This window comes from Sebastes fasciatus, unplaced genomic scaffold (assembly GCF_043250625.1).
Source record: "Sebastes fasciatus isolate fSebFas1 unplaced genomic scaffold, fSebFas1.pri Scaffold_60, whole genome shotgun sequence".
Taxonomy (NCBI): domain Eukaryota; kingdom Metazoa; phylum Chordata; class Actinopteri; order Perciformes; family Sebastidae; genus Sebastes; species Sebastes fasciatus.
Window position 1 is genome coordinate 17,501 of NW_027428248.1, and position 26,323 is coordinate 43,823.

At 41.8% G+C, this 26,323-nt stretch overlaps 1 protein-coding gene across 2 annotated transcripts in view; it reads left to right on the forward strand.

Annotated features, from left to right (window-relative positions):
- The window catches only part of heatr1 (HEAT repeat containing 1), a 24,570-nt gene extending 5,003 nt beyond the window's left edge, over window positions 1–19,567 (forward strand). Inside the window, exons 9-45 of one of the 2 annotated variants that reach the window (XM_074628601.1) lie at window positions 31–118; window positions 561–662; window positions 868–985; window positions 2,032–2,139; window positions 2,557–2,652; window positions 2,836–2,924; window positions 3,133–3,332; window positions 3,836–3,957; window positions 4,102–4,314; window positions 4,413–4,575; window positions 4,842–4,990; window positions 5,161–5,353; window positions 5,444–5,616; window positions 5,757–5,921; window positions 6,004–6,246; window positions 6,390–6,521; window positions 6,627–6,730; window positions 7,326–7,472; window positions 8,258–8,376; window positions 8,477–8,598; window positions 9,416–9,544; window positions 9,654–9,878; window positions 9,978–10,107; window positions 10,257–10,441; window positions 10,524–10,576; window positions 10,653–10,776; window positions 10,867–11,007; window positions 11,217–11,521; window positions 11,770–11,920; window positions 15,759–15,938; window positions 16,283–16,417; window positions 16,508–16,612; window positions 16,704–16,866; window positions 17,697–17,848; window positions 17,946–18,104; window positions 18,599–18,707; window positions 19,187–19,567. In XM_074628601.1, the coding sequence (XP_074484702.1) occupies window positions 31–118; window positions 561–662; window positions 868–985; window positions 2,032–2,139; window positions 2,557–2,652; window positions 2,836–2,924; window positions 3,133–3,332; window positions 3,836–3,957; window positions 4,102–4,314; window positions 4,413–4,575; window positions 4,842–4,990; window positions 5,161–5,353; window positions 5,444–5,616; window positions 5,757–5,921; window positions 6,004–6,246; window positions 6,390–6,521; window positions 6,627–6,730; window positions 7,326–7,472; window positions 8,258–8,376; window positions 8,477–8,598; window positions 9,416–9,544; window positions 9,654–9,878; window positions 9,978–10,107; window positions 10,257–10,441; window positions 10,524–10,576; window positions 10,653–10,776; window positions 10,867–11,007; window positions 11,217–11,521; window positions 11,770–11,920; window positions 15,759–15,938; window positions 16,283–16,417; window positions 16,508–16,612; window positions 16,704–16,866; window positions 17,697–17,848; window positions 17,946–18,104; window positions 18,599–18,707; window positions 19,187–19,275 (5,381 nt within the window). In that variant the 3' untranslated portion in view covers window positions 19,276–19,567. The remainder of the gene's footprint in view (window positions 1–30; window positions 119–560; window positions 663–867; window positions 986–2,031; window positions 2,140–2,556; window positions 2,653–2,835; window positions 2,925–3,132; window positions 3,333–3,835; window positions 3,958–4,101; window positions 4,315–4,412; window positions 4,576–4,841; window positions 4,991–5,160; window positions 5,354–5,443; window positions 5,617–5,756; window positions 5,922–6,003; window positions 6,247–6,389; window positions 6,522–6,626; window positions 6,731–7,325; window positions 7,473–8,257; window positions 8,377–8,476; window positions 8,599–9,415; window positions 9,545–9,653; window positions 9,879–9,977; window positions 10,108–10,256; window positions 10,442–10,523; window positions 10,577–10,652; window positions 10,777–10,866; window positions 11,008–11,216; window positions 11,522–11,769; window positions 11,921–15,758; window positions 15,939–16,282; window positions 16,418–16,507; window positions 16,613–16,703; window positions 16,867–17,696; window positions 17,849–17,945; window positions 18,105–18,598; window positions 18,708–19,186) is intronic. The other variant, XM_074628602.1, reaches the window with a different exon arrangement.
- The last annotated feature ends 6,756 nt before the right edge of the window (window positions 19,568–26,323 follow it).

A 26,323-nucleotide genomic window follows, 5' to 3' on the forward strand; every position in this document is an offset into this window, starting at 1 on the left:
AATCATTTTACCTGTCGCTGTCTGTCTCAGGTGAGACGCAGACGGACGAGCTCGCCGTGTTGGACGCCATCCTGAAGTCGGTTCCTCTGACCAAAGGCCTGGACCGGATCGTGGCTCGGTAAGCTCTCCTCGTCCTCGTCCTCGGTCCTCAACAACCTGAAGCTTCATTCAACACCTGATAAGACAGAACTTTATTCACCCCGGGGACGTTGTTGTGCAACAGCTCCACTACACAATAAAACTTTATTTCAAAATCAAATATAAACAATAAAGATTATCAATAAGAGGCAGAAACCAGATTTAACACCATGCCAGAAGAGTTAATGGTGAGGAAGGATCATAGAAAATAAACAGACGTGAACAACCAGGACAATATTTAGATGTTAACGTTTCCCCGTGTGGCTGATAACTTCAGAAACGTCTCACACAGTCTGTGTCCCTCAGCGCTGCTCTTCTGTCCGCTGATTGTTAAATGTTAAATGTTGTGTTTGCTGAGACATCATGAACCAGGTGTGACATCATGAACCAGGTGTGATTGTGTTGCTGTGTTGGTCCTGCAGTCTCCTGCTGGACGAGTATCTGAGTCAGACTGAAGTCTCTGCTGAGGACGTGTCGTCCCTCGACCGCCGTCTCCTTCCTCTGGTCCGCCTGTTTGAGTCCAGGTGAGAGCGCCACCACACTTTACCTGATGCTCTGTATCTATTTTACTGTTTTACACTTTAAATCTTTAACGAGGTGAAGGGATATATTCTAATTATGTATTAGTTTGATCCGTTACTCTCAGTCCCAGCTCAAAGTGAGCTGATGAAGTTATGAACTATAAAACCCATCAGTCCATGCTGAAGCCGTGTGTTTGTCCTCCGTCAGATACTGTGCAGCTCTGGACGGCGTTCTCGCGGGTCACGTGACCGACGTCAGCAGCAGCAAGCAGAAACATCTCTTCCACCGGTTCCTCTCTTTGTCCATGAGCAGCGGAAAATACCAGGTACACCACACTACTGTACGCGGACGTCATGGGAAGCCATGCTGGAATAAATCCAGATGTTTTCACAGCAATATAAATTAGATAATAGAGAATTATGACCTGTTTAACTTCCCAACAAAAACCAGTATGACAACGGTAATAAAGGAGTGGATGCTGAAATACATTTAGTTTTTTACCGTGGTATTGAATTGGTATTGAGAATCCTGGAATTTCACTGGTATCAACTTCTAAATTTCTGGTATCGTGACATCCCTACTTTTGTATTATTAGTACATACAAGTGTAAGTATTTAGTAACTTATAGTCTTGTTAGGGCAGTCAATCGATTCAAATATTTAATCGCAATTAATCGCAAATTAATCACAATTTTGTTTTTGTATCTGTTCTAAATGAGTATTTAATCCTCTTATCAACATGGGAGTGGACAAATATGCTGCTTTATGTAAATGTATGTATATATTTATTATTGTAAATCAATTAACAACATAAAACAATGACAGATATTGTCCAGAAACCCTCACAGGTACTGCATTTAGCATAAAAAGTGTAGTATTAGCATAAAATATTAGCATTTAGCATGTGCTCGCCAAAAGTTAGCGTAAGTTTCGAGCGTTATTTAACCTCCTTTCTGACAAGCTAGTATGACATGGTTGGCCGTCGCCATCTTGGTTTTTGGCGTTGTCGTCTTGGTTTTTGGCGTTGTCATCTTGTTTTTTTGGCGTTGTCATCTTTGTTTTTTGGCGTTGTCATCTTGGTTTTTGCCGTTGTCATCTTGTTTTTAGCGTTGTCATCTTGGTTTTTTGGCGTTGTCATCTTGGTTTTTGGCGTTGTCATCTTGGTTGGTACCAATGGATTCTAGTTTCATATCATACCAGTATTTTCACACTAGCTTTAAAACTGAGCCGCTACAACCTAAAAATCACAAGTTGTGTTAATGCGTTAAAGAAATTAGTTGCCTTAAAACGATATTATTATTATTATCTCGTTAATTTTGACAGCCCTACGTCTTGTGTATAAATGTTATAAATGAATCCTTTCTGTATATAGATACTGGGCGACTCGGAGACGTCGCTGTTCCTCAGTCTGAAACACCCGCAGCCTTCAGTCAGAGTCTCGGCTGTGGAGCACCTGATGGGCGTCATCACCTCCGGACAGGTAAGGCAGACGGTTCAGGTAGAGTTAGAATCACTGGAGGAAGATTTCTTCATCTTCAAAACGTACTTATGGTGAACCTCAAGGCTCAAACCTGGGCCCCATTCTATTATTAATACACGTAATGTTAATTTCTATGCAGATGATTAACAGGTATATCTTCCTGTCAAACCCGGTGATTCTAATTATCTGATTGTCTGTAGTTCAACAATTTCAGGCTAGATTATCCCCAAAATTAAGCAAGACAAAGAATAATAATAATTAGAGTGGAAATAATCCATGAATATTCAGTTTATTTATGTTAATTTCACTGTTTTGCATCAACGCTTCAGAGAAGAGAATAATCTTAACTCAAGGACCACTTACCAGCTTTTCTTGCAGCTTTTAACCACATCTCATGGTCACGTTTCTCCTCTGCAGCAGAGTTTGGACGAAGCCTTCCTGAAAGACACCGTCATGGACCGCCTGAAGGACGACGTGCCGGAGGTCGTGGCCGCTGCTCTCAAAGTCCTGGAGGTCAGTGATGTGGTGAACAGGTGTGATGGGTCGAAGCAGGCGTTCCCCCGGACGACGAGCTGCAGCTGAAACACCTCGACCACGATCCTCTGAAGAGTGGATGTGTTTCAGTGTGGTGCTCTGTGAGCTCTGTAGATGTCATCGTAGGTTTTAAAGCTAACTAGTTGTCTTGTTTGTGTTCAGGTGCTGGTTGACGTTTTGGACCCCGAGGACACCGTGACGTGTTTACTGTCGCTGCTGCACAGAGTGGATCTGTCGGTGGCTGAGCACTGGTCAGTGAACTACACACACTAATCTTCTTATCTTGGATATTATATATAATATATAATTTGTTTCAACAACTGTTGTGTTTCTTACTGTCTTGTAAATGATGCCTTCATGTGTCCTCAGTAACTCTGAGCTCTGTGTCCTCTCCTCCCGGCTGTAAATGATGCCTTCATGTGTCCTCGGTAACTCTGAGCTCTGTGTCCTCTCCCCCAGGCTGCCGGTGCTGACGGAGGCGGTGCGTTTACTGTCCGACCCCCGGCTGGGAAAGGGGGATGGCGAGCTGCTCCAGAGGGCGGGCTGGAAGCTGCTGCCCTTCCTGGTGCTCACCTCCTCCGCCGAGCTCCGCCTCGCCTCCTGCGTCGCGCGATGCTCCGTCATCAGCCAACACCCGCTCACCCTGAACTGGGCTCAAGGTAACGGGATAATTTCTCGCCTCAAAAATGTTCAGAAGTGATTTTAGTGATAAAACAACTATGAAAAATGTCTGAAAAATAATCTGAAGAATCTGAAAATGTCCCAAAAATAATCTGAAGAATCTGAAAATGTCCCAAAAATAATTTGAAGAATCTGAAAATGTCCCAAAAATAATCTGAAGAATCTGAAAATGTCCCAAAAATAATCTGAAGAATCTGAAAATGTCCCAAAAATAATCTGAAGAATCTGAAAATGTCTCGAAAATGTCCCAAAAAATATCCGACAAAAAAGTCCCCAAAATATCCGAAAAAAGTCTGAAAAATGTCCCAACAAAGTACCCAAATTATCTGAAAAAAAAATGTCCAAGAAAATGTCAGAACGTTTTTTTTGGGAAAAAAAGTCTGACGAAACCGAAAAATGTCCGGAAAAGTATCCGACAAAAAATTATGTATAAAAAGTCTGAACAAATGTCCTAAAAATGGCCCAAAAACGTTTTCCACAGAGCTGGACGAGGTGCTGAAGAGGAGCTCTGAACCCGACTTCCTGGGTTTGGCCAACGAGCGTCTCGTCTCCACGCTGATCCAGAACCTGGCGAACATGGACCAGTTCTCCAGACGGGACGCTGTGAGTCTTTAAACACCGTCTCAGCTCCAGTAGAGTTGTTTTCTGAAGCCCGTCGGCTCCTACTGAAGACACAGATATATAGTTTCTAAATGTTTAAAAGAGTAACAGATGAGGACGGTGTGTTTGTCTTCTTTCTGTCCTCAGCTGGAGAAGCTGTCTCTGTCGGTGGAGCAGCAGCAGCGCGGTTCTGGTCTCAGAGCCAGGACCTCCTTCCTGGTTCTGACCCAGACTCTGCTGCTCGGTCTGGGCGAGCTGAGCGAGACCCAGCACCTGCTCACCGCCCAGAGGGTCTACACGCTGCTGGAGACGCCGCTGCTGGAGGTCATCAGAGACGCCGCCGCCGCCAACGCCGCTGAGGTCAGACGAGATGATTCATCCATGATTTAGACAAAACGTTTCATAATGAAACAGAAGAAGTAAGTGTTGTGTTCTGTTGTTTTTCTCTGTTTGAACAGGAAGCAGAACGCCCCGCTGCCGCCGCCGCCCCCTCCTCCTTCTCTGAAGCCCTGACGCTCTACCTGAGCAGGTGTGGGCAGCAGCCAGACTTCAGCTTCGTCCTCATCTCTCTGCTCAGAGACTTCATCTCCTCCCTCAGGTGTCCCGACGCCTCCTTCAAAGGTCAGTAACCCTCCTGGATGTGTGACAGCCGGGAACTCACCTGGCGAGACGCTCAGCATGTTCACGTCTCTGCCAGGTGAGCTCACCTGTCGTGTGTTAATGTTTCTACCAGGTGAGCTCACCTGGCGAGATGCTCAGTATATTCACGTCTCTGCCAGGTGAGCTCACCTGTTGTCTGTTCAAATCTCTACCAGGTGAGTTCACCTGTCGTGTTTTAATGTCTCTACCAGGTGAGCTCACCTGTCGTGTGTTAATGTCTCTACCAGGTGAGGTGTGGTGGAACCCGGAGAAGCTGGACACGAACACCTGCTGTTACCTGGGGCTCACCTGCCGCCTCTTCAGTGTCATCATCAGCGGCGCCGGTGAGGGGCCGACAGCCGGCAGCTTCAGAGACTTAATGAAGCTGCTCATCCAGGTATGAGGTCACTTCCTGTTCACACCTGTGATTCATCGGAGAGTTAGAGAAGATCTGTACCAGCTGGTTAGCTTAGCTTAGCATCAACAGTGGAAACAGTTAACTTAGCTTAGCTCACTAAATGTTGAAGTGTCCCTTTAAGACAACGCCGTCCTCTCCGTCTCTTCCAGGTTCACCTGGCCGAGCCACCGGTGCTCTTCCGCTTCCTGTGCGTGCTGTGGGGATACAGCAGTAACCACGGAGACCAGCTGGACGTGAAGGTGGACGCCGTCCTGCAGACCCGGGCCCTGTACGTGGGCGCAGCCCTGCTGAGCGCTCAGCCGGCCGCCACGCTGGAGCAGCTGGTCGCCGCCGACTCACCTGGTGAGAGACTCGAGGGATTCAGCAACATGCTAACACGCTAAGCTAAGATGGTGACGAGCGTCTGTCTGTCCGTCTGTCTGTCTCTCTCAGTGGTCCCGTCCTTGTTCTGCTGTCTCACCTCTCCGGTCCGGGAGGTCCGGAGGGCGGCCCTCGCCGCTCTGCAGAGCCTATCAGGAGCCGACGATTCTCCGTTCCGGCCAATCACAGAGAAGCTTCTGAAGACCTCAGAGGAGATCATCGCCGACCCGTCATACCTGAGCCAGGTGAGTCCGAGGCATAAATGAATTATTATTATATGATGTCATGATGAGTTTTAGTTTCCATCAACAGTTATTTAATTTAATTGTATTCCTCTTTAAAGGTTTGACTGTTTAATATATGTGATGTATTAATGTGACTGCAGGCTCTGGGTGCGCTCCATGAGGACTGTGTTGCTGGTAAAGTGAAGCCGCAGCAGAAGAAGCTGCAGACGTCGCTGCAGCAGCTGCTGCGGAGCGTTCAGACGGCGTGCTGCCCGTCGTACAGCGCCGGAAGCCTGCTGCGAGCGCTGAGCCACGTCAGCGGACAGGTGAGAGCGGGAACACGCCTGCACGCTCACACCGTCATCGTGAACGGCGTGTGGTCTTATCGTCTTCTCCTCCTCCTCTCAGTCCGTCCTGTCACACCTGCTTCCTGTTCTGGAGCGTCTCCTGGAGCAGAGCGGCCCCGACACCCCCGCCCTGCTGCGGGCCGAGGCCCAGCTGACGCACCTGGTCCTGGGGAAGTACGACGAGGCGTCGGCCCCCCTGCTGGCCGAGGACCACAACTGTCTGGATCTGTTCATCAGAGCTCTGAGGACCTCGACGCAGCCGCACCCCGACATCCCCAGCTGTCAGATCACCGCTCTGGAACAGGTCAGGACAACCTCAAACCAGGGTTCAACACGGGATTATATCAGGGTTAAACCAGGGATTATATTGGGGTTAAACCTGGGGTGGCAGTTTTTCTGATGCCTCTACATGTCTCTTCTTCGTGTCTCTTCTTCGTGTCTCTGCAGATCACAAAGCCGTTCTTCTCAGCCCTGGGAGACGAGGCGGTGCAGCAGAAGCTGCTGTCGGTGATGTTCGACGTGCTGGTGGAAAGCAGGAGTCCTCTGGTGGCCAACACCATCAGCAGCGCCTTTAAAGCGGTGAGCAGACGGTTGAATACTGACGACCGTCGTCCGTTTCCGGCTTCCTTCCTGGTCGCGTGTCATGTGACGTCAGTCCTCTAACTTCCTGTTTCTTTGTGACAGATCGCAGTAGACGGTCAGCTGGTGGCCAATGAGCTCGCTCCGCCAGAGAAAGCCACAGCGAGCGTGACGGTTCAGCAGACCCGCCGGAGCAGGATGAGTCAGAGGTGACGCTTCGTTTACTCTATATACTTTATACATCAGGGCTGAAAACAGGGTCAAACAAGAGATTTATCAGGGATTATATCAGGGTTAAACCAGGGATTATATCAGGGTTAAACCAGGGATTATATCAGGGTTAAACCAGGGTTAAAACAGGGATTATATCAGGGTTAAACCAGGGATTATATCAGGGTTAAATCATGGATTATATCAGGGTTAAATCATGGATTATATCAGGGATTATATCAGGTTTAAAACGGGTTAAATCAGGGATTAAATCAGGGTTAAATCAGGGATTATATCAGGGTTAAATCAGGGATTAAATCAGGGATTAAATCAGGGTTAAATCAGGGTTAAATCAGGGATTAAATCAGGGTTAAATCAGGGATTATATCAGGGTTAAATCAGGGGTTAAATCAGGGATTATATCAGGGTTAAATCAGGGATTAAATCAGGGTTAAATCAGGGATTAAATCAGGGTTAAATCAGGGATTATATCAGGGTTAAATCAGGGATTATATCAGGGTTAAATCAGGGTTAAACAGGGTTAAAACAGGGTTGGTTCAGGTGGTCATGATGAAGCTGTTGTTCCCTGATCAGGAAGCCTCAGGACGGCGTTGATGGCGTTCCAGACAGCGGCGCCGTGTCGTGGCAGAGGGTCACTCTGATCCTGGAGCTGCTGCAGCACAAGAAGAAGCTGAAGAGAGCCCAGACACTGGTACCGGTTCTGTTCTCACTGCTCGCCAGGTAACACCTGTTCAACACTACGTCACCGCCCTTACCTCCGATCACTGAAGATACATTAAGATTAATCACTTTAATAATAATCTAAACTAATCGGAGGGCACTAAATTACAAATGACTAAATTAAATATATTGTGCACATTTTAATAATTAAAATAAGATGAGATATATATCATTGATCCCCAGAGAGGAAATTCAGTCACAGCAGCACAAAGACAGAAATAACAACACGTACAGGAGAAAGTCAAATTAACAATACAAGTTATTTAAATTACTTAAAAACGTTAGTTTTCCTATAGGACTCTGGATTTAAAACATTAGTTTTCCTATAGGACTCTGGATTTAAAACGTTAGTTTTCCTATAGGACTCTGGATTTAAAACGTTAGTTTTCCTATAGGACTCTGGAGTTAAAACATTAGTTTTCCTATAGGACTCTGGATTTAAAACATTAGTTTTCCTATAGGACTGGATTTAAAACATTAGTTTTCCTATAGGACTCTGGATTTAAAACATTAGTTTTCCTATAGGACTCTGGATTTAAAACGTTAGTTTTCCTATAGGACTCTGGATTTAAAACGTTAGTTTTCCTATAGGACTCTGGATTTAAAACATTAGTTTTCCTATAGGACTCTGGATTTAAAACATTAGTTTTCCTATAGGACTCTGGATTTAAAACGTTAGTTTTCCTATAGGACTCTGGATTTAAAACATTAGTTTTCCTATAGGACTCTGGTCTTACAGACGTCCTGGCTGTGAGGCTAACAGCTGTGTGTGTTTGTGTCCTCAGGAGTCTGGAGTCGTGTCCAGGTGATCAGACCAACATGGAGTACACCAAACAGCTGCTGCTCAGCTGTCTGCTCAACGTCTGCCACAGACTGTCTCCTGAAGGAGGCGCCGTGGAGTCCGGTAGGTCAGCCGAGGGACGACACGTCCACCACAGAAGAAGACATCAACGTTACTCACTGTGTCCACTAACTGAGACTCTGTCCCATCATGTCCTCTGCAGACGTCCTGGATGAGGAGAAGTTCAGCGTGGAGCTGGTGGTTCAGTGCATCAGAGCGTCCGACGCGCCGCAGACTCACCACCACGCTCTGCTGCTGCTGGGCGCCGCCGCCGCCATCTTCCCCGTGAGTCTCTTCCTTTATAAAGAACAGATGTAGAGTCACCATCATGGTGATAATCTGACCATCGTGGTGATAATCTGACCATCATGGTGATAATCTGACCATCGTGGTGATAATCTGACCATCGTGTTGATAATCTGACCATCGTGTTGATAATCTGACCATCGTGTTGATAATCTGACCATCGTGTTGATAATCTGACCATCGTGTTGATAATCTGACCATCGTGTTGATAATCTGACCATCGTGGTGATAATCTGACCTTCATGGTGATAATCTGACCATCATGGTGATAATCTGACCTTCGTGTTGATAATCTGACCATCATGGTGATAATCTGACCTTCGTGTTGATAATCTGACCATCGTGGTGATAATCTGACCATCATGGTGATAATCTGACCATCGTGTTGATAATCTGACCTTCGTGTTGATAATCTGACCATCGTGGTGATAATCTGACCATCGTGTTGATAATCTGACCTTCGTGTTGATAATCTGACCTTCGTGTTGATAATCTGACCATCATGGTGATAATCTGACCTTCGTGTTGATAATCTGACCATCGTGGTGATAATCTGACCATCATGGTGATAATCTGACCATCATGGTGATAATCTGACCATCGTGTTGATAATCTGACCTTCGTGTTGATAATCTGACCATCGTGGTGATAATCTGACCTTCGTGTTGATAATCTGACCATCGTGGTGATAATCTGACCATCATGGTGATAATCTGACCTTCGTGTTGATAATCTGACCATCGTGGTGATAATCTGACCTTCGTGTTGATAATCTGACCTTCGTCTGACCCTCCAGGAGAAAGTCCTTCACAACATCATGCCCATCTTCACCTTCATGGGCGCCAACATCCTGCGTCTGGACGACGCGTACAGCTTCAGAGTCATCGACAGGACGGTTCAGATGGTGATACCGGCGCTGATCCAGGTGACTCTCTGACTCTCTGACTCTGACTCTCTGACTCTCTGACTCTCTGGCAGTTAAAGGACTATACTAAAAGAAATGATGGATTAATACTCTTCCTCTTCCTCCTCAGGCCCACCAGCTCCCTGACGGCAGCTCTTCGTCTCACGTGGTCACGGTGGTGACGAGGATCATGCACGTGTTCGCAGACGCTCTCCCTCACGTGCCCGATCACCGGCGGCTGCCCATCCTCCGTCAGCTGATGACCACGCTGGGCCCCGCCCGCTTCCTCTGGGTCCTAATGCTCCTCCTGTTCAAGCTGCATGCCACGCAGAACGCCAGCTCCACCGGCGAGAAGGCGAGTGTGGGAGCGATGCATTGTGGGAGACAGGAAGTGGATGGAGTGATCGCGCAGCAGTAAAGCGGTGTCTTACTGTGTGTGTTTGTGTGTTTTTAGGACGCAGCTCTGGAGAAAGACGTGGACTTCTGGATCGCTCTCTGCTGTCAGTTTGAGGTCAGCGAGCAGCTCACCTCGCTCATCAACATCCTCCACTTCCTGCTGCAGCTGCCTGACGACAAAGACGACGGTGAGACGCTCAGTAAACTAAGACTACTCACGTTTCTGACAAACTACCGTGACGTGGTTCGTCTAGATTTAAAAACATTAGTTTTCCTATTGGACTCTGGACTTAAAAACGTTAACTTGTTATTGCTCTGGATGTTCCGTCCTCTGCAGCTCCAGTGAAGCGCTCCGTCGGCCGGCCAGGAGCCAAGAAGAAGAAGGAGGAGGAAGAGGAGGAGAAGGTGGAGGAGCTGATCTTCAGTCTGGAGGCTCACAGCAGCAAAGAGCTGAGACACTTCAAGTTCCTCTCCGTCTCCTTCATGGCTCAGCTGCTCGGCTCGGCCAGCTTCATCGGGAAGGTGGGCGAGGTCTCGGGGAGCGTTCACAAACAGAGAGACGTTCTGTGACGTTGAGTATTTAAACATGTGATGTGTGTGTCAGGTTGCAGACGGAGGGGAAGCTGTGGACGAGTCTCTGCAGCAGCTGCAGCAGAGGTGAGTTCCTCCTCAGGGAAACATGAAACAGATGTTTGACAGGAAGCAGCAGGTGAACATGTGGAGTGTGTTTCAGGCTGCTGGAGGAGATCCTGCGGTACATCCACAGCGTCGCTCGCTGTGTGGAGGACAACGCCGACAAACCCACCGCCAAGTTCTGGAGGGTTCTGCTCAACAAAGCCTACGATGTTCTGGATAAGGTAACCGTAGCAACGTATAGTATCATCTTTAATGTCTACCTGCAGTAATGCTGCAAAACAGCTTATGCACTCTTTGCTGTCGTTGCCCAGGTGAACTCCTTGTTGCCCACGGATACGTTCATCACGGTGATGAGGGGGCTGATGGGAAATCAGCTGGCGTCAGTCAGGAGGAAAGCCATGGAGCTGCTGAACAACAAACTGCAGCAGCGGACGCAGTGGGAGGAGCAACAGGTTAGATGGAATATAACATTAACCCCTTCATGGTCTTCAGAGGGAGACAGCAGGTCAGCAGTAGAGGACACATAGACGGGCTGAGTCTTCCTTTTGGACGCTGGACTTAAATGACGAGGCCAGCTGCTGATTATATTGTTGAATTTCTTCTTCATTGGTTCGTAGAGTCACTCTCCTCTCCTCTCTCTCTCTCTCTCTTTGTATCTCAGGTCACTGTGCTGTTACAGCTGACCGGCGACCTCCTGAGCATTGTGGGTAAAAGTCATTGTAAGGCGTTGGAGGCGGAGCAGGAGGCGGAGCAGGCCATCAACCGGCAGACGGCGCTCTACAGCCTCAAGCTGCTCTGTCGCAGCTTCGGCTCCGACCACCAGGAGGCCTTCGTCCCCGTCCTGCTGCAGGCGGTGGACATCGTCACGGCAACAGAGGAAGAGAAGAACGTGACGGGCAGCGCTCTGCTCTGCGTCGCCGAGGTGGTCGGCACGTTGAAGGCCCTCGCCATCCCGCAGTTACCAAGGTAACGGGTCTACTGTGTTCAAAACTATGGTTTGCACTGGTTGTTAAACATGTTTCTATCTCTGACATCATTAATTAATATTAACAGATGTTATTAATTATTATATTTATATATTATTAATTATTATTATTATTATTATATATTATTAATTATTGTTGATATTATTACTTTATATTATTATATAGTATTTATTATTTTTATTATATATCATTATAAACCTGAGAGTCGGTGTGTGTCGTGTGGTGCAGGTTGATGCCGGCGGTGCTTCACACGCTGACGTACAGGAAGGAGCTGCTGACCAATGAGATCTACCTGCTGAGCGCCGTCACCGCCCTCCAACGCGTCACAGAGACGCTGCCTCACTTCATCAGCCCGTACCTGCAGGACATCACCTCACAGGTACGACGCACCTGACTGATGAACACCATAATGATGTGGTGGTAATGCGGTGATAATGCGGTGATAATGCGGTGATAATGCGGTGGTAACGCGGTGATAATGCGGTGATAATGCGGTGCTAACGCGGTGGTAAGGCGGTGATAAGGCAGTGGTAACACGGTGATAAGGCGGTGATAATGCGGTGATAAGGCGGTGGTAACACGGTGATAATGCGGTGGTAACGCGGTGATAAGGTGGTGATAATGCGGTGATAATGCGGTGATAAGGCGGTGGTAACACGGTGATAAGGCGGTGGTAACACGGTGATAACGCGGTGCTAACGCGGTGATAAGGCGGTGGTAACGCGGTGATAAGGCAGTGGTAACACGGTGATAAGGCGGTGATAATGCGGTGATAATGCGGTGATAAGGCGGTGGTAACGCGGTGATAAGGCAGTGGTAACGCGGTGATAAGGCAGTGGTAACACGGTGATAATGCGGTGATAAGGCGGTGATAACGCGGTGATAATGCGGTGATAATGCGGTGCTAACGCGGTGATAATGCGGTGATAAGGCGGTGGTAACGCGGTGATAAGGCGGTGCTAACGCGGTGATAAGGCGGTGATAAGGCAGTGGTAACACGGTGATAATGCGGTGATAAGGCAGTGGTAACACGGTGATAAGGCGGTGATAATGCGGTGATAAGGCAGTGGTAACACGGTGATAAGGCGGTGATAATGCGGTGATAAGGCGGTGGTAACACGGTGATAATGCGGTGATAATGCGGTGATAAGGCGGTGGTAACACGGTGATAATGTGGTGATAATGCGGTGCTAACGCGGTGATAAGGCGGTGGTAACACGGTGATAAGGCGGTGATAATGCGGTGATAATGCGGTGCTAACGCGGTGATAAGGCGGTGATAAGGCAGTGGTAACACGGTGATAATGCGGTGATAAGGCAGTGGTAACACGGTGATAAGGCGGTGATAATGCGGTGATAAGGCGGTGGTAACACGGTGATAATGCGGTGGTAACGCGGTGATAAGGCGGTGAAAAGGCGGTGGTAACACGGTGATAATGCGGTGATAATGCGGTGCTAACGCGGTGATAAGGCGGTGGTAACACGGTGATAAGGCGGTGGTAACACGGTGATAATGCGGTGCTAACGCGGTGATAAGGCGGTGGTAACACGGTGATAATGCGGTGATAAGGCAGTGGTAACACGGTGATAAGGCGGTGATAATGCGGTGATAAGGCGGTGGTAACACGGTGATAATGCGGTGATAAGGCGGTGGTAACACGGTGATAATGCGGTGATAATGCGGTGATAATGCGGTGATAATGCGGTGCTAACGCGGTGATAAGGCGGTGGTAACACGGTGATAATGCGGTGATAAGGCGGTGGTAACACGGTGATAACGCGGTGATAATGCGGTGATAAGGCGGTGGTAACACGGTGATAACGCGGTGATAATGCGGTGATAAGGCGGTGGTAACACGGTGATAACGCGGTGATAATGCGGTGATAAGGCGGTGGTAACACGGTGATAACGCGGTGATAATGCGGTGATAAGGCGGTGGTAACACGGTGATAATGCGGTGATAAGGCGGTGATAATGCGGTGATAATGCGGTGCTAACGCGGTGATAATGCGGTGATAAGGCGGTGGTAACGCGGTGATAAGGCGGTGATAATGCGGTGATAATGCGGTGATAATGCGGTGCTAACGCGGTGATAAGGCGGTGATAAGGCAGTGGTAACACGGTGATAATGCGGTGATAAGGCAGTGGTAACACGGTGATAAGGCGGTGATAACACGGTGATAATGCGGTGATAAGGCAGTGGTAACACGGTGATAAGGCGGTGATAATGCGGTGATAAGGCGGTGGTAACACGGTGATAATGCGGTGATAAGGCGGTGGTAACACGGTGATAATGCGGTGATAATGCGGTGCTAACGCGGTGATAAGGCGGTGATAAGGCAGTGGTAACACGGTGATAATGCGGTGATAAGGCAGTGGTAACACGGTGATAAGGCGGTGATAACACGGTGATAATGCGGTGATAAGGCAGTGGTAACACGGTGATAAGGCGGTGATAATGCGGTGATAAGGCGGTGGTAACACGGTGATAATGCGGTGATAAGGCGGTGATAATGCGGTGATAATGCGGTGCTAACGCGGTGATAAGGCGGTGGTAACACGGTGATAAGGCGGTGATAATGCGGTGATAATGCGGTGCTAACGCGGTGATAAGGCGGTGATAAGGCAGTGGTAACACGGTGATAATGCGGTGATAAGGCAGTGGTAACACGGTGATAAGGCGGTGATAAGGCGGTGGTAACACGGTGATAATGCGGTGGTAACGCGGTGATAAGGCGGTGAAAAGGCGGTGGTAACACGGTGATAATGCGGTGATAATGCGGTGCTAACGCGGTGATAAGGCGGTGGTAACACGGTGATAAGGCGGTGGTAACACGGTGATAATGCGGTGATAATGCGGTGCTAACGCGGTGATAAGGCGGTGGTAACACGGTGATAATGCGGTGATAAGGCAGTGGTAACACGGTGATAAGGCGGTGATAATGCGGTGATAAGGCGGTGGTAACACGGTGATAATGCGGTGATAAGGCGGTGGTAACACGGTGATAATGCGGTGATAATGCGGTGCTAACGCGGTGATAAGGCGGTGGTAACACGGTGATAATGCGGTGATAATGCGGTGATAATGCGGTGCTAAGGCGGTGGTAACACGGTGATAAGGCGGTGGTAACACGGTGATAACGCGGTGATAATGCGGTGATAAGGCGGTGGTAACACGGTGATAACGCGGTGATAAGGCGGTGGTAACACGGTGATAACGCGGTGATAATGCGGTGATAAGGCGGTGGTAACACGGTGATAACGCGGTGATAATGCGGTGATAAGGCGGTGGTAACACGGTGATAATGCGGTGATAAGGCGGTGATAATGCGGTGATAATGCGGTGATAACGTGGTGATGACGCGGTGATAATGCGGTGATAAGGCGGTGGTAACACGGTGGTAACACGGTGATAATGCGGTGATAAGGCGGTGGTAATGCGGTGATAACGTGGTGATAATGCGGTGATAATGCGGTGATAAGGCGGTGATAAGGCGGTGGTAACACGGTGATAACGCGGTGATAATGCGGTGATAAGGCGGTGATAACGCGGTGATAATGCGGTGATAAGGCGGTGGTAACACGGTGGTAACACGGTGATAATGCGGTGATAAGGCGGTAATGCGGTGATAACGTGGTGATGACGCGGTGATAATGCGGTGATAATGCGGTGATAAGGCGGTGGTAACACGGTGGTAACACGGTGATAATGCGGTGATAAGGCGGTGGTAATGCGGTGATAACGTGGTGATAACGCGGCGATAATGCGGTGATAAGGCGGTGGTAACACGGTGATAACGCGGTGATAAGGCGGTGGTAACACGGTGATAATACGGTGATAAGGCGGTGGTAATGCGGTGATAACGTGGTTATGACGCGGTGATAATGCGGTGATAAGGCGGTGGTAACACGGTGGTAACACGGTGATAATGCGGTGATAAGGCGGTGGTAATGCGGTGATAACGTGGTTATGACGCGGTGATAATGCGGTGATAATGCGGTGATAATGCGGTGATAAGGCGGTGGTAACACGGTGATAATGCGGTGATAAGGCGGTGGTAATGCGGTGATAACGTGGTTATGACGCGGTGATAATGCGGTGATAATGCGGTGATAAGGCGGTGGTAATGCGGTGATAACGTGGTGATGACGCGGTGGTAACGTGGTGATAACGTGGTGATGTGAGGATAACACTCAACACTTCCTATTCCCTGCAGGTGTGCCGGCTGACTCGCCTCGTAGAGTCTTCCTCCTCCTCCTCGTCTTCCTCCTCCGCCGCCTCCCAGCTGTCCACGCGGCTCGCCTCCCTCAGGAGCACCCTCGCCACCAAGCTGCCCCCCAGGGTCCTACTGCCCACCGTCACCAGGTGCTACAGCAGCATGGTGGCGGACAGGAAGGTGATGATGACTGCCATGTTTATGCACTAAAGTTCTCTCTGATATCTGGAGTCAAACTGTTCAAAAGTCTCCTGTTGAGTCAGCAGAACAAAACTACATCTCCTAGGATGCATTTCACTAACAAACATCCAATCACAGAGCTAACGACGAGGTTAAGCTAAAGATGAAACTTACTGTTAGATCAACAACGAAGCGAGCCTCTGACTGGCTCTGACAGCAGCAGAGGCTCATGGGTAATGTAGTGTTTTTAGTTCTGATTTCTCAGAAACAAAATGTAAATAAATGATAAATGTGATATTGATGAGTGATCAGCTGATCAGCTGACGTTCTGGTGTTTCCTGCAGCGTCAGCTGGCGCCGCTGATGAGCGTCCTGAAGGAACACATCAGTCACATGGAGAAAGAGCAGCTCAACGTCCACCAATCAGAGCTCACCTCCTTCTTCCTCGCCGCGCTGGACTTCAGATCTGAACACTGTCAGGTGAGTTCTTCTTCTTCTCCTTCCTCTTCTTCTTCTCTGCTTTTATTGGTGCACATGTTGAGGTCTGACTTCCTGACTTCCTGTCTCCAGGGCGACCTGCAGAAGACGGCGGAGATCGAAGGCTGCGTGATCGACTGTCTGCTCGCCATGGTGATGAAGCTGTCAGAGGTCACGTTCAGGCCGCTCTTCTTCAAGGTAACATTAGAGACGTGATGATGAGTCGCCAGGTGAAGGTCATAGGTGAAGGTCGTAGGTGTGACCAACTGTTGTGGTTGTCGTCCTGCAGCTGCTGGACTGGAGTAAATCGGGCAGTAAAGAGCGTCTGCTGACTTTCTACCGACTGGCGGACTTCATCGCAGAGAGGCTCAAAGGACTCTTCGTCCTGTTCGCAGGAAATCTGGTGAAACCGTTCGCTGACCTGCTGCGACAGACGAACACCGCCCACACAGGTGAGACCACTTATTTTATTTTATCATATTTCTATTTGTTTTTATGTCATTGTACTCTGTTTTTTGTTTATTTTATGTTATTTTACCTTATTTTATTATATTATATTTTGATTTATCACATTTTATTTTACTTTATTTTGTTATACTTTATTGGATTTTACATGACTTAATTTAATTAATAATAATAGTAATTTAATTAAATTAACTTTATTTTCTTTTATTTTGTTGCAGCTTGTTTTGTATTTTTTATTGGACTTTATTTTAATCAATTAATATATATTATATTTGAGTTTTCTTTTTTATTGTACTTTGTTTTAGTTTTTAATTCTATTCTTTTTTTATTCTATTTTATTCTAGGTATTTTATTTTGTTATTTAATTGGACTTTATTTTAGTTTTCTTTATTTTGATTGATTTACTTTATTCAATTTTAATTAAATTAACTTTTTTTATTTTGTTGTACCCTGTTTTATTTATTTTGTGTTTTATGTTATTACTTTGCTTCATTTTATTTAATTTTAATTTATTATTTATTTTACTCTACTTTATATATTACATTACTTCATTTTATTCAACTAAATTTTATTGGACTTTATTTAATTTATTCAATTTTAATTAGATGAACTTTATTTTCTTTCATTTTGTTGTACCCTGTTTTATTTATTTATGTATTTATTTTGTGTTTTATGTTATTATATTAATATTATATTATACTTTGCTTTATTTTATTATATCTGACTTAATTTCCTTTATTTTATTATACTTTGCTCAGGTGAGTTATTGATGATATCAGTAGATTATTGATTACCTGTATCTCTCCTCTCTGATCAGGTGACTTCCTGTTTGACTCGTGTGCTGAGGAGAAGACGTCTCTGCTGCTTCACTTCGTCCTCGACTGTCTCCACAAGATCTTCCTGTTCGACACGCAGAGATTCGTCAGCAGAGAGCGAGCCGACGCCCTCATGAGCCCACTGCTCGACCAGGTGACTCCTTTCACACCTGTCTCTCACACCTGTCTCTCTCACCTGTCCTGCCCACCTGTCCTCATGTCCCTCTCTCTGTGTGTCCCTGTCCCTGCAGCTGGAGAACCGTGTGGGAGGAGACCAGGTGTACCAGCAGAGGGTGACCCATCACCTGGTCCCGTGTGTGGCTCAGTTCTCTGTAGCGCTGGCTGACGACTCTCAGTGGAAAACCCTCAACTACCAGATCCTCCTGAAGACCAGACACCAGGACCCCAAGGTGAGACCACCTACACACCTCGACACACCTGAACACACCTCGACACACCTGAACACACCTCGACACACTTGAACACACCTCGACACACCTGGACACACCTGGACACACCTGAACACACCTCGACACACCTGGACACACCTTGACACACCTGAACACACCTGAACACACCTGGACACACCTGGACACACCTGGACACACCTGGACACACCTGAACACACCTGACCACCTGAACACCTGAACACCTGTATTTTTATACTGTGGTTTTAGTATTTTACTGCAGTAAAGGATCTGAATACTTCCACCTCTGATGCTGGAACAATAGAAATGTGTATAAATACCTCTCTCTCTCTCCTCCTCCTCCTCCTCCTCCTCCTCCTCCTCCTCCTCCTCCTCCTCCTCTCTCTCCTCCTCCTCTTCCTCCTCCTCCTCCTCCTCCTCCTCTCTCTCCTCCTCCTCTTCCTCCTCCTCCTCCTCTTCCTCCTCCTCCTCCTCAGGTGCGTTTCTCCTCCCTGGTGCTCCTGATGGAGGTGGCGTCTAAGCTGAAGGAGAACTACGTGGTTCTGCTGCCAGAGACCATCCCGTTCCTGGCTGAGCTCATGGAGGGTGAGCACACATTAATATATATAATAATAATAATAATAATAATAATAATAACAATATATAATATATATATAATAATAATAATAATATATAATATATATAATAATAATAATAATATATATAATAATAACAATATATAATAATAATATATAATATATAAAATAATAATAATATATAATATATATAATAACAATATATAATATATAATATATAATAATAATAATATATAATATAATAATATATAATATATATAATAATATATATAATAATAATATATAATATATAAAATAATAATATATAATATTAATAATATATAATATATCATATAAAATAATAATAATAATAATAATAATAATATATAATATATAATATATCAGATCATGTCAGGTGAAATGTGGGATTTAAGTACAACACAACAGGTAGTATAGTAGTACATTCTATAGTATATTGTAGTAGTAATGTGTAATAAATGTGTGTTTCAGATGAGTGTGAGGAGGTGGAGCAGCAGGTCCAGAAGGTGGTTCAGGAGATGGAGAACATTCTGGGAGAACCGCTGCAGAGCTACTTCTAACAAACATCATATATATACTGTACACAGTGTACATATATCTATATATAATATATAATATATATCTATATATAGATAGATATATTTTGTATATCTATCTATATATAATATATATCTATATATAGATAGATATAGATATATATATATACAGTATATAGTAGCTACACACACCAGGTGTGAGGTTAAAGTTAATTAAACATCATGAAGTCTTTGTTTCTGATCTGATGACATATTTGTACTTTCTTTCTGTCAAATGTGCAAAAAAGATATAATAAATATTTCTTCTTTTGTCAAAGTTTTTTGTGAAGAAAGTGAAAAAAAAATAAAAAATGCCGACACTCGAGAAAATGAATCAATTATTTAGAGAATCGGTTATGAAATTCTCTGGTTTCAGTTTCTCTGATGTGATGAAACATTTTTAATATTGAAGATGAATCAAAGATGAGAACAGACCTCAGATTGTATCAGACATTTAACTGAAATATGAAATATAATATAAAACAGGAATCAGAATGACAGCCTGCCTCCACCCGACTGTTCACCTGTGGATTTGTTTTATTTATTTTTTTATTTATCTCGTTTCAAGACTAACCAATATGAAAGTAGAACAGAGACACAGACTGTTTTATTAATTCATATTATTTTAGTAAACTGACCCCAAAGTTGTTTCTCTTTTAAACAGATATAATAATAATAATAATAATGATTATTATAATAATAATAATAATAATAATGATAATACTCCTCACCATCCATAACACTACAATGTCTTCACATATATCCCCACCCCCCGTTAGACCTGCTGACTGTCAGCAGCCGGCATGTGAGCTCACGGTGTGACACCATTAGTCCTCCGTACTTTATATTATTATTACTATGACAGCCTACATTTACTGCACTACTGTACTCACTATGTTGACGTTTAATTACTTTACAGAATAAGATTTTACAAACTAAAACACAAGATAACATAATAAAACATGTAGTATTGTTATAATAATATATAATATATTAATAATAATAATAATAATAATAATAATATCACTTACCACTAATACTTCACGGTTACTTGTAGTATTTGTACACGCTGGTATTTCCTCCTGGTTTTACTGCAGCAGCTGTAACAAAGCTGTTAGTGTACGTTCATGCATCAATAATTCCTCTGTTAAAGGGAACATTCATTCATTCATTCATTCATTACTGAGGACATGTTTCACCTGGAGCACTTTGTCTTGAATTATCTGTATAAAGAACATTTAAATTTGTATAATCCGTTTCCTTCTCACATTAAACATTAAAGACATCAAATCATGTTTTTATCCTGAAACTGAACTTAAATCCTGTTGAACCTCAAACTGAGTTATTATAACTATAACTATAACTATAACTATAACTATAACCACTCGTACTTCAGGAGGAAGTGTTAAATAGTTTGTCTGAGAGCTGGTTATGAACATCTGGTTATGAACATCTGGTTATGAACATCTGGTTTATCCGGTTTGACTGACGGGAAGTTATTTTATCAATAATGTCTCACGTTCTTATTTTCTGTATTTCACGTTGTCATAGATGGATGGATAAGTGTGTGTATGCTATATCAATATATATATCCATCTATATATATATATAGATATATATATGAAAACTTAAAACTCTAAATTGGCAAAAACTATGATATTATTTAGACATGTTTTCAGATTTATTCTAATTGTTTAACAGACCCTGATTGTTTTTTTTATTATTTTCCTTTCCTGACATTTTATTGTTGTATAATTTATATTATTTTATAATATTTGTATCCTGTGGAACAGAGAGGATTTACAGAACTTTTTGTAGAGGAGAGGAGAGGAGGAAAGGAGGAGAGCAGGAGAGGAGAGGAGAGGAGGAAAGGAGGAGAGGAGAGGAGGAAAGGAGGAGAGCAGGAGAGGAGAGGAGGAAAGGAGGAGAGCAGGAGAGGAGAGGAGAGGAGGAAAGGAGGAGAGCAGGAGAGGAGAGGAGGAAAGGAGGAGAGCAGGAGAGGAGAGGAGAGGAGGAAAGGAGGAGAGCAGGAGAGGAGAGGAGGAAAGGAGGAGAGCAGGAGAGGAGAGGAGGAAAGGAGGAGAGCAGGAGAGGAGAGGAGGAAAGGAGGAGAGCAGGAGAGGAGAGGAGGAAAGGAGGAGAGCAGGAGAGGAGAGGAGGAAAGGAGGAGAGGAGACGTTGTAGGAAGCGACTATTGGAACGGCCCCCTGGCTGCTGCTGTTTGGCTGAACATCCGTGTCATGAGAGCAGCTGATGGATCAGAACCAATGAGCTGCAGCCTCCAGAGTCACGAGGTCTGAGAGGATCTGGATCAGTCCAGACCACCAGACCCTTTATAGCCCTCTCTCTCTCTCTGTCCGGAGCTCTCCGTCGCATCCTCTCCTCTTCTCTCCGGTACCGACCCGACCCACCATGTCTGGATCCTCAGTGACCGGCAGCAGCTCAGCAGAACGAACCGGATACATCACCCGGATCCAGAACTTCAGCGCCTGTCACCGGCTACACAGGTAAGACCTTTACACCTGGGGTGCATGCCAAAGCTCTTAATTGCATGTGTGCTTTTAGCTGACGTGTGTCTCCTCACTGTGTTGATGATGCTCGGCCTCATCTGAAGCTGTTAACGAGACATCTCTGATTCTTACTAACAAACACGCCCTTTCATAACCTTTCATAACCTTTCATAACCTTTCATAACCTTTCATAACCTTTAATAACCTTTAATAACCTTTCATAACCTTTCATAACCTTTAATAACCTTTAATAACCTTTAATAACCTTTAATAACCTTTAATAACCTTTAATAACCTTTAATAACCTTTAATAACCTTTCATAACCTTTAATAACCTTTAATAACCTTTCATTACCTTTAATAACCTTTAATAACCTTTAATAACCTTTAATAACCTTTAATTACCTTTATTAACCTTTAATAACCTTTAATAACCTTTCATAACCTTTAATAACCTTTCATAACCTTTAATAACCTTTAATAACCTTTAATAACCTTTAATAACCTTTAATAACCTTTAATAACCTTTCATAACCTTTAATAACCTTTAATAACCTTTAATAACCTTTAATAACCTTTAATAACCTTTAATAACCTTTAATAACCTTTTCATAACCTTTAATAACCTTTCATAACCTTTAATAACCTTTAATAACCTTTAATAACCTTTCATAACCTTTAATAACCTTTCTAACCTTTCATAACCTTTAATAACCTTTCATAACCTTTAATAACCTTTAATAACCTTTAATAACCTTTAATAACCTTTAATAACCTTTCATAACCTTTAATAACCTTTAATAACCTTTAATAACCTTTAATAACCTTTCATAACCTTTAATAACCTTTAATAACCTTTAATAACCTTTCATAACCTTTCATAACCTTTAATAACCTTTAATAACCTTTAATAACCTTTCATAACCTTTAATAACCTTTAATAACCTTTAATAACCTTTCATAACCTTTAATAACCTTTAATAACCTTTAATAACCTTTATAACCTTTAATAGCCTTTAATTACCTTTCATAACCTTTAATAACCTTTAATAACCTTTAATAACCTTTAATAACCTTTAATAACCTTTCATAACCTTTCATAACCTTTAATAACCTTTAATAACCTTTCATAACCTTTCATAACCTTTAATAACCTTTAATAACCTTTAATAACCTTTAATAACCTTTAATAACCTTTCATAACCTTTAATAACCTTTAATAACCTTTAATAACCTTTAATAACCTTTCATAACCTTTAATAACCTTTAATAACCTTTAATAACCTTTCATAACCTTTAATAACCTTTAATAACCTTTCATTACCTTTAATAACCTTTAATAACCTTTAATAACCTTTAATAACCTTTAATTACCTTTAATAACCTTTAATAACCTTTAATAACCTTTCATAACCTTTAATAACCTTTCATAACCTTTAATAACCTTTAATAACCTTTAATAACCTTTAATAACCTTTAATAACCTTTAATAACCTTTAATAACCTTTAATAACCTTTAATAACCTTTCATAACCTTTAATAACCTTTAATAACCTTTAATAACCTTTCATAACCTTTAATAACCTTTCATAACCTTTCATACCTTTAATAACCTTTCATAACCTTTAATAACCTTTAATAACCTTTAATAACCTTTAATAACCTTTCATAACCTTTAATAACCTTTAATAACCTTTAATAACCTTTATAACCTTTAATAACCTTTCATAACCTTTAATAACCTTTAATAACCTTTAATAACCTTTCATAACCTTTAATAACCTTTAATAACCTTTAATAACCTTTCATAACCTTTAATAACCTTTAATAACCTTTAATAACCTTTCATAACCTTTAATAACCTTTAATAACCTTTAATAACCTTTAATAACCTTTAATAACCTTTATTACCTTTCATAACCTTTAATAACCTTTAATAACCTTTAATAACCTTTAATAACCTTTCATTACCTTTAATAACCTTTAATAACCTTTAATAACCTTTAATAACCTTTCATAACCTTTAATAACCTTTAATAACCTTTAATAACCTTTAATAACCTTTCATAACCTTTAATAACCTTTAATAACCTTTAATAACCTTTCATAACCTTTAATAACCTTTAATAACCTTTAATAACCTTTCATAACCTTTAATAACCTTTAATAACCTTTAATAACCTTTAATAACCTTTCATAACCTTTATAACCTTTCATTACCTTTCATAACCTTTATAACCTTTAATAACCTTTAATAACCTTTAATAACCTTTCATTACCTTTAATAACCTTTAATAACCTTTAATAACCTTTAATAACCTTTAATAACCTTTAATAACCTTTAATAACCTTTAATTACCTTTCATAACCTTTAATTACCTTTCATAACCTTTAATAACCTTTAATAACCTTTAATAACCTTTCATAACCTTTAATAACCTTTAATAACCTTTAATAACCTTTAATTACCTTTCATAACCTTTAATTACCTTTCATAACCTTTAATAACCTTTCATAACCTTTCATAACCTTTCATAACCTTTCATAACCTTTCATAACCTTTCATAACCTTTAATTACCTTTAATAACCTTTAATAACCTTTAATTACCTTTCATAACCTTTAATAACCTTTAATTACCTTTCATAACCTTTAATTACCTTTCATAACCTTTAATAACCTTTAATAACCTTTAATTACCTTTCATAACCTTTAATAACCTTTAATTACCTTTCATAACCTTTAATAACCTTTAATAACCTTTCATAACCTTTCATAACCTTTAATAACCTTTAATAACCTTTAATTACCTTTCATAACCTTTAATAACCTTTAATAACCTTTCATAACCTTTAATAACCTTTCATAACCTTTAATAACCTTTAATAACCTTTCATAACCTTTAATAACCTTTCATAACCTTTCATAACCTTTAATAACCTTTAATAACCTTTCATAACCTTTAATTACCTTTCATAACCTTTAATAACCTTTAATAACCTTTCATAACCTTTAATAACCTTTAATAACCTTTAATAACCTTTAATAACCTTTAATAACCTTTAATAACCTTTAATAACCTTTAATAACCTTTCATAACCTTTAATAACCTTTAATAACCTTTAATAACCTTTCATAACCTTTAATAACCTTTCATAACCTTTCATAACCTTTAATAACCTTTAATAACCTTTCATAACCTTTAATAACCTTTAATAACCTTTAATAACCTTTAATAACCTTTAATAACCTTTCATAACCTTTAATAACCTTTAATAACCTTTAATAACCTTTCATAACCTTTAATAACCTTTAATAACCTTTAATAACCTTTAATAACCTTTAATAACCTTTCATAACCTTTAATAACCTTTAATAACCTTTAATAACCTTTAATAACCTTTCATAACCTTTAATAACCTTTAATAACCTTTCATAACCTTTAATAACCTTTAATAACCTTTAATAACCTTTCATAACCTTTAATAACCTTTAATAACCTTTAATAACCTTTAATAACCTTTAATAACCTTTCATAACCTTTAATAACCTTTAATTACCTTTCATAACCTTTAATAACCTTTAATAACCTTTAATAACCTTTAATAACCTTTAATAACCTTTAATAACCTTTAATAACCTTTAATAACCTTTAATTACCTTTCATAACCTTTAATTACCTTTCATAACCTTTAATAACCTTTAATAACCTTTAATAACCTTTCATAACCTTTCATAACCTTTAATAACCTTTCATAACCTTTAATTACCTTTAATTACCTTTCATAACCTTTAATAACCTTTAATAACCTTTAATTACCTTTCATAACCTTTAATAACCTTTAATAACCTTTAATAACCTTTCATAACCTTTCATAACCTTTAATAACCTTTAATAACCTTTAATTACCTTTCATAACCTTTCATAACCTTTCATAACCTTTAATTACCTTTAATTACCTTTCATAACCTTTCATAACCTTTAATAACCTTTCATAACCTTTAATAACCTTTCATAACCTTTAATTACCTTTCATAACCTTTAATAACCTTTAATAACCTTTCATAACCTTTAATAACCTTTCATAACCTTTAATAACCTTTCATAACCTTTAATAACCTTTCATAACCTTTCATAACCTTTAATTACCTTTCATAACCTTTCATAACCTTTAATTACCTTTCATAACCTTTAATTACCTTTCATAACCTTTAATAACCTTTAATAACCTTTCATAACCTTTAATAACCTTTAATAACCTTTCATAACCTTTAATAACCTTTAATAACCTTTAATAACCTTTCATAACCTTTCATAACCTTTCATAACCTTTCATAACCTTTATAACCTTTAATTACCTTTAATAACCTTTCATAACCTTTAATTACCTTTCATAACCTTTAATAACCTTTCATAACCTTTCATAACCTTTAATTACCTTTCATAACCTTTCATAACCTTTCATAACCTTTCATAACCTTTCATAACCTTTCATAACCTTTAATAACCTTTAATAACCTTTA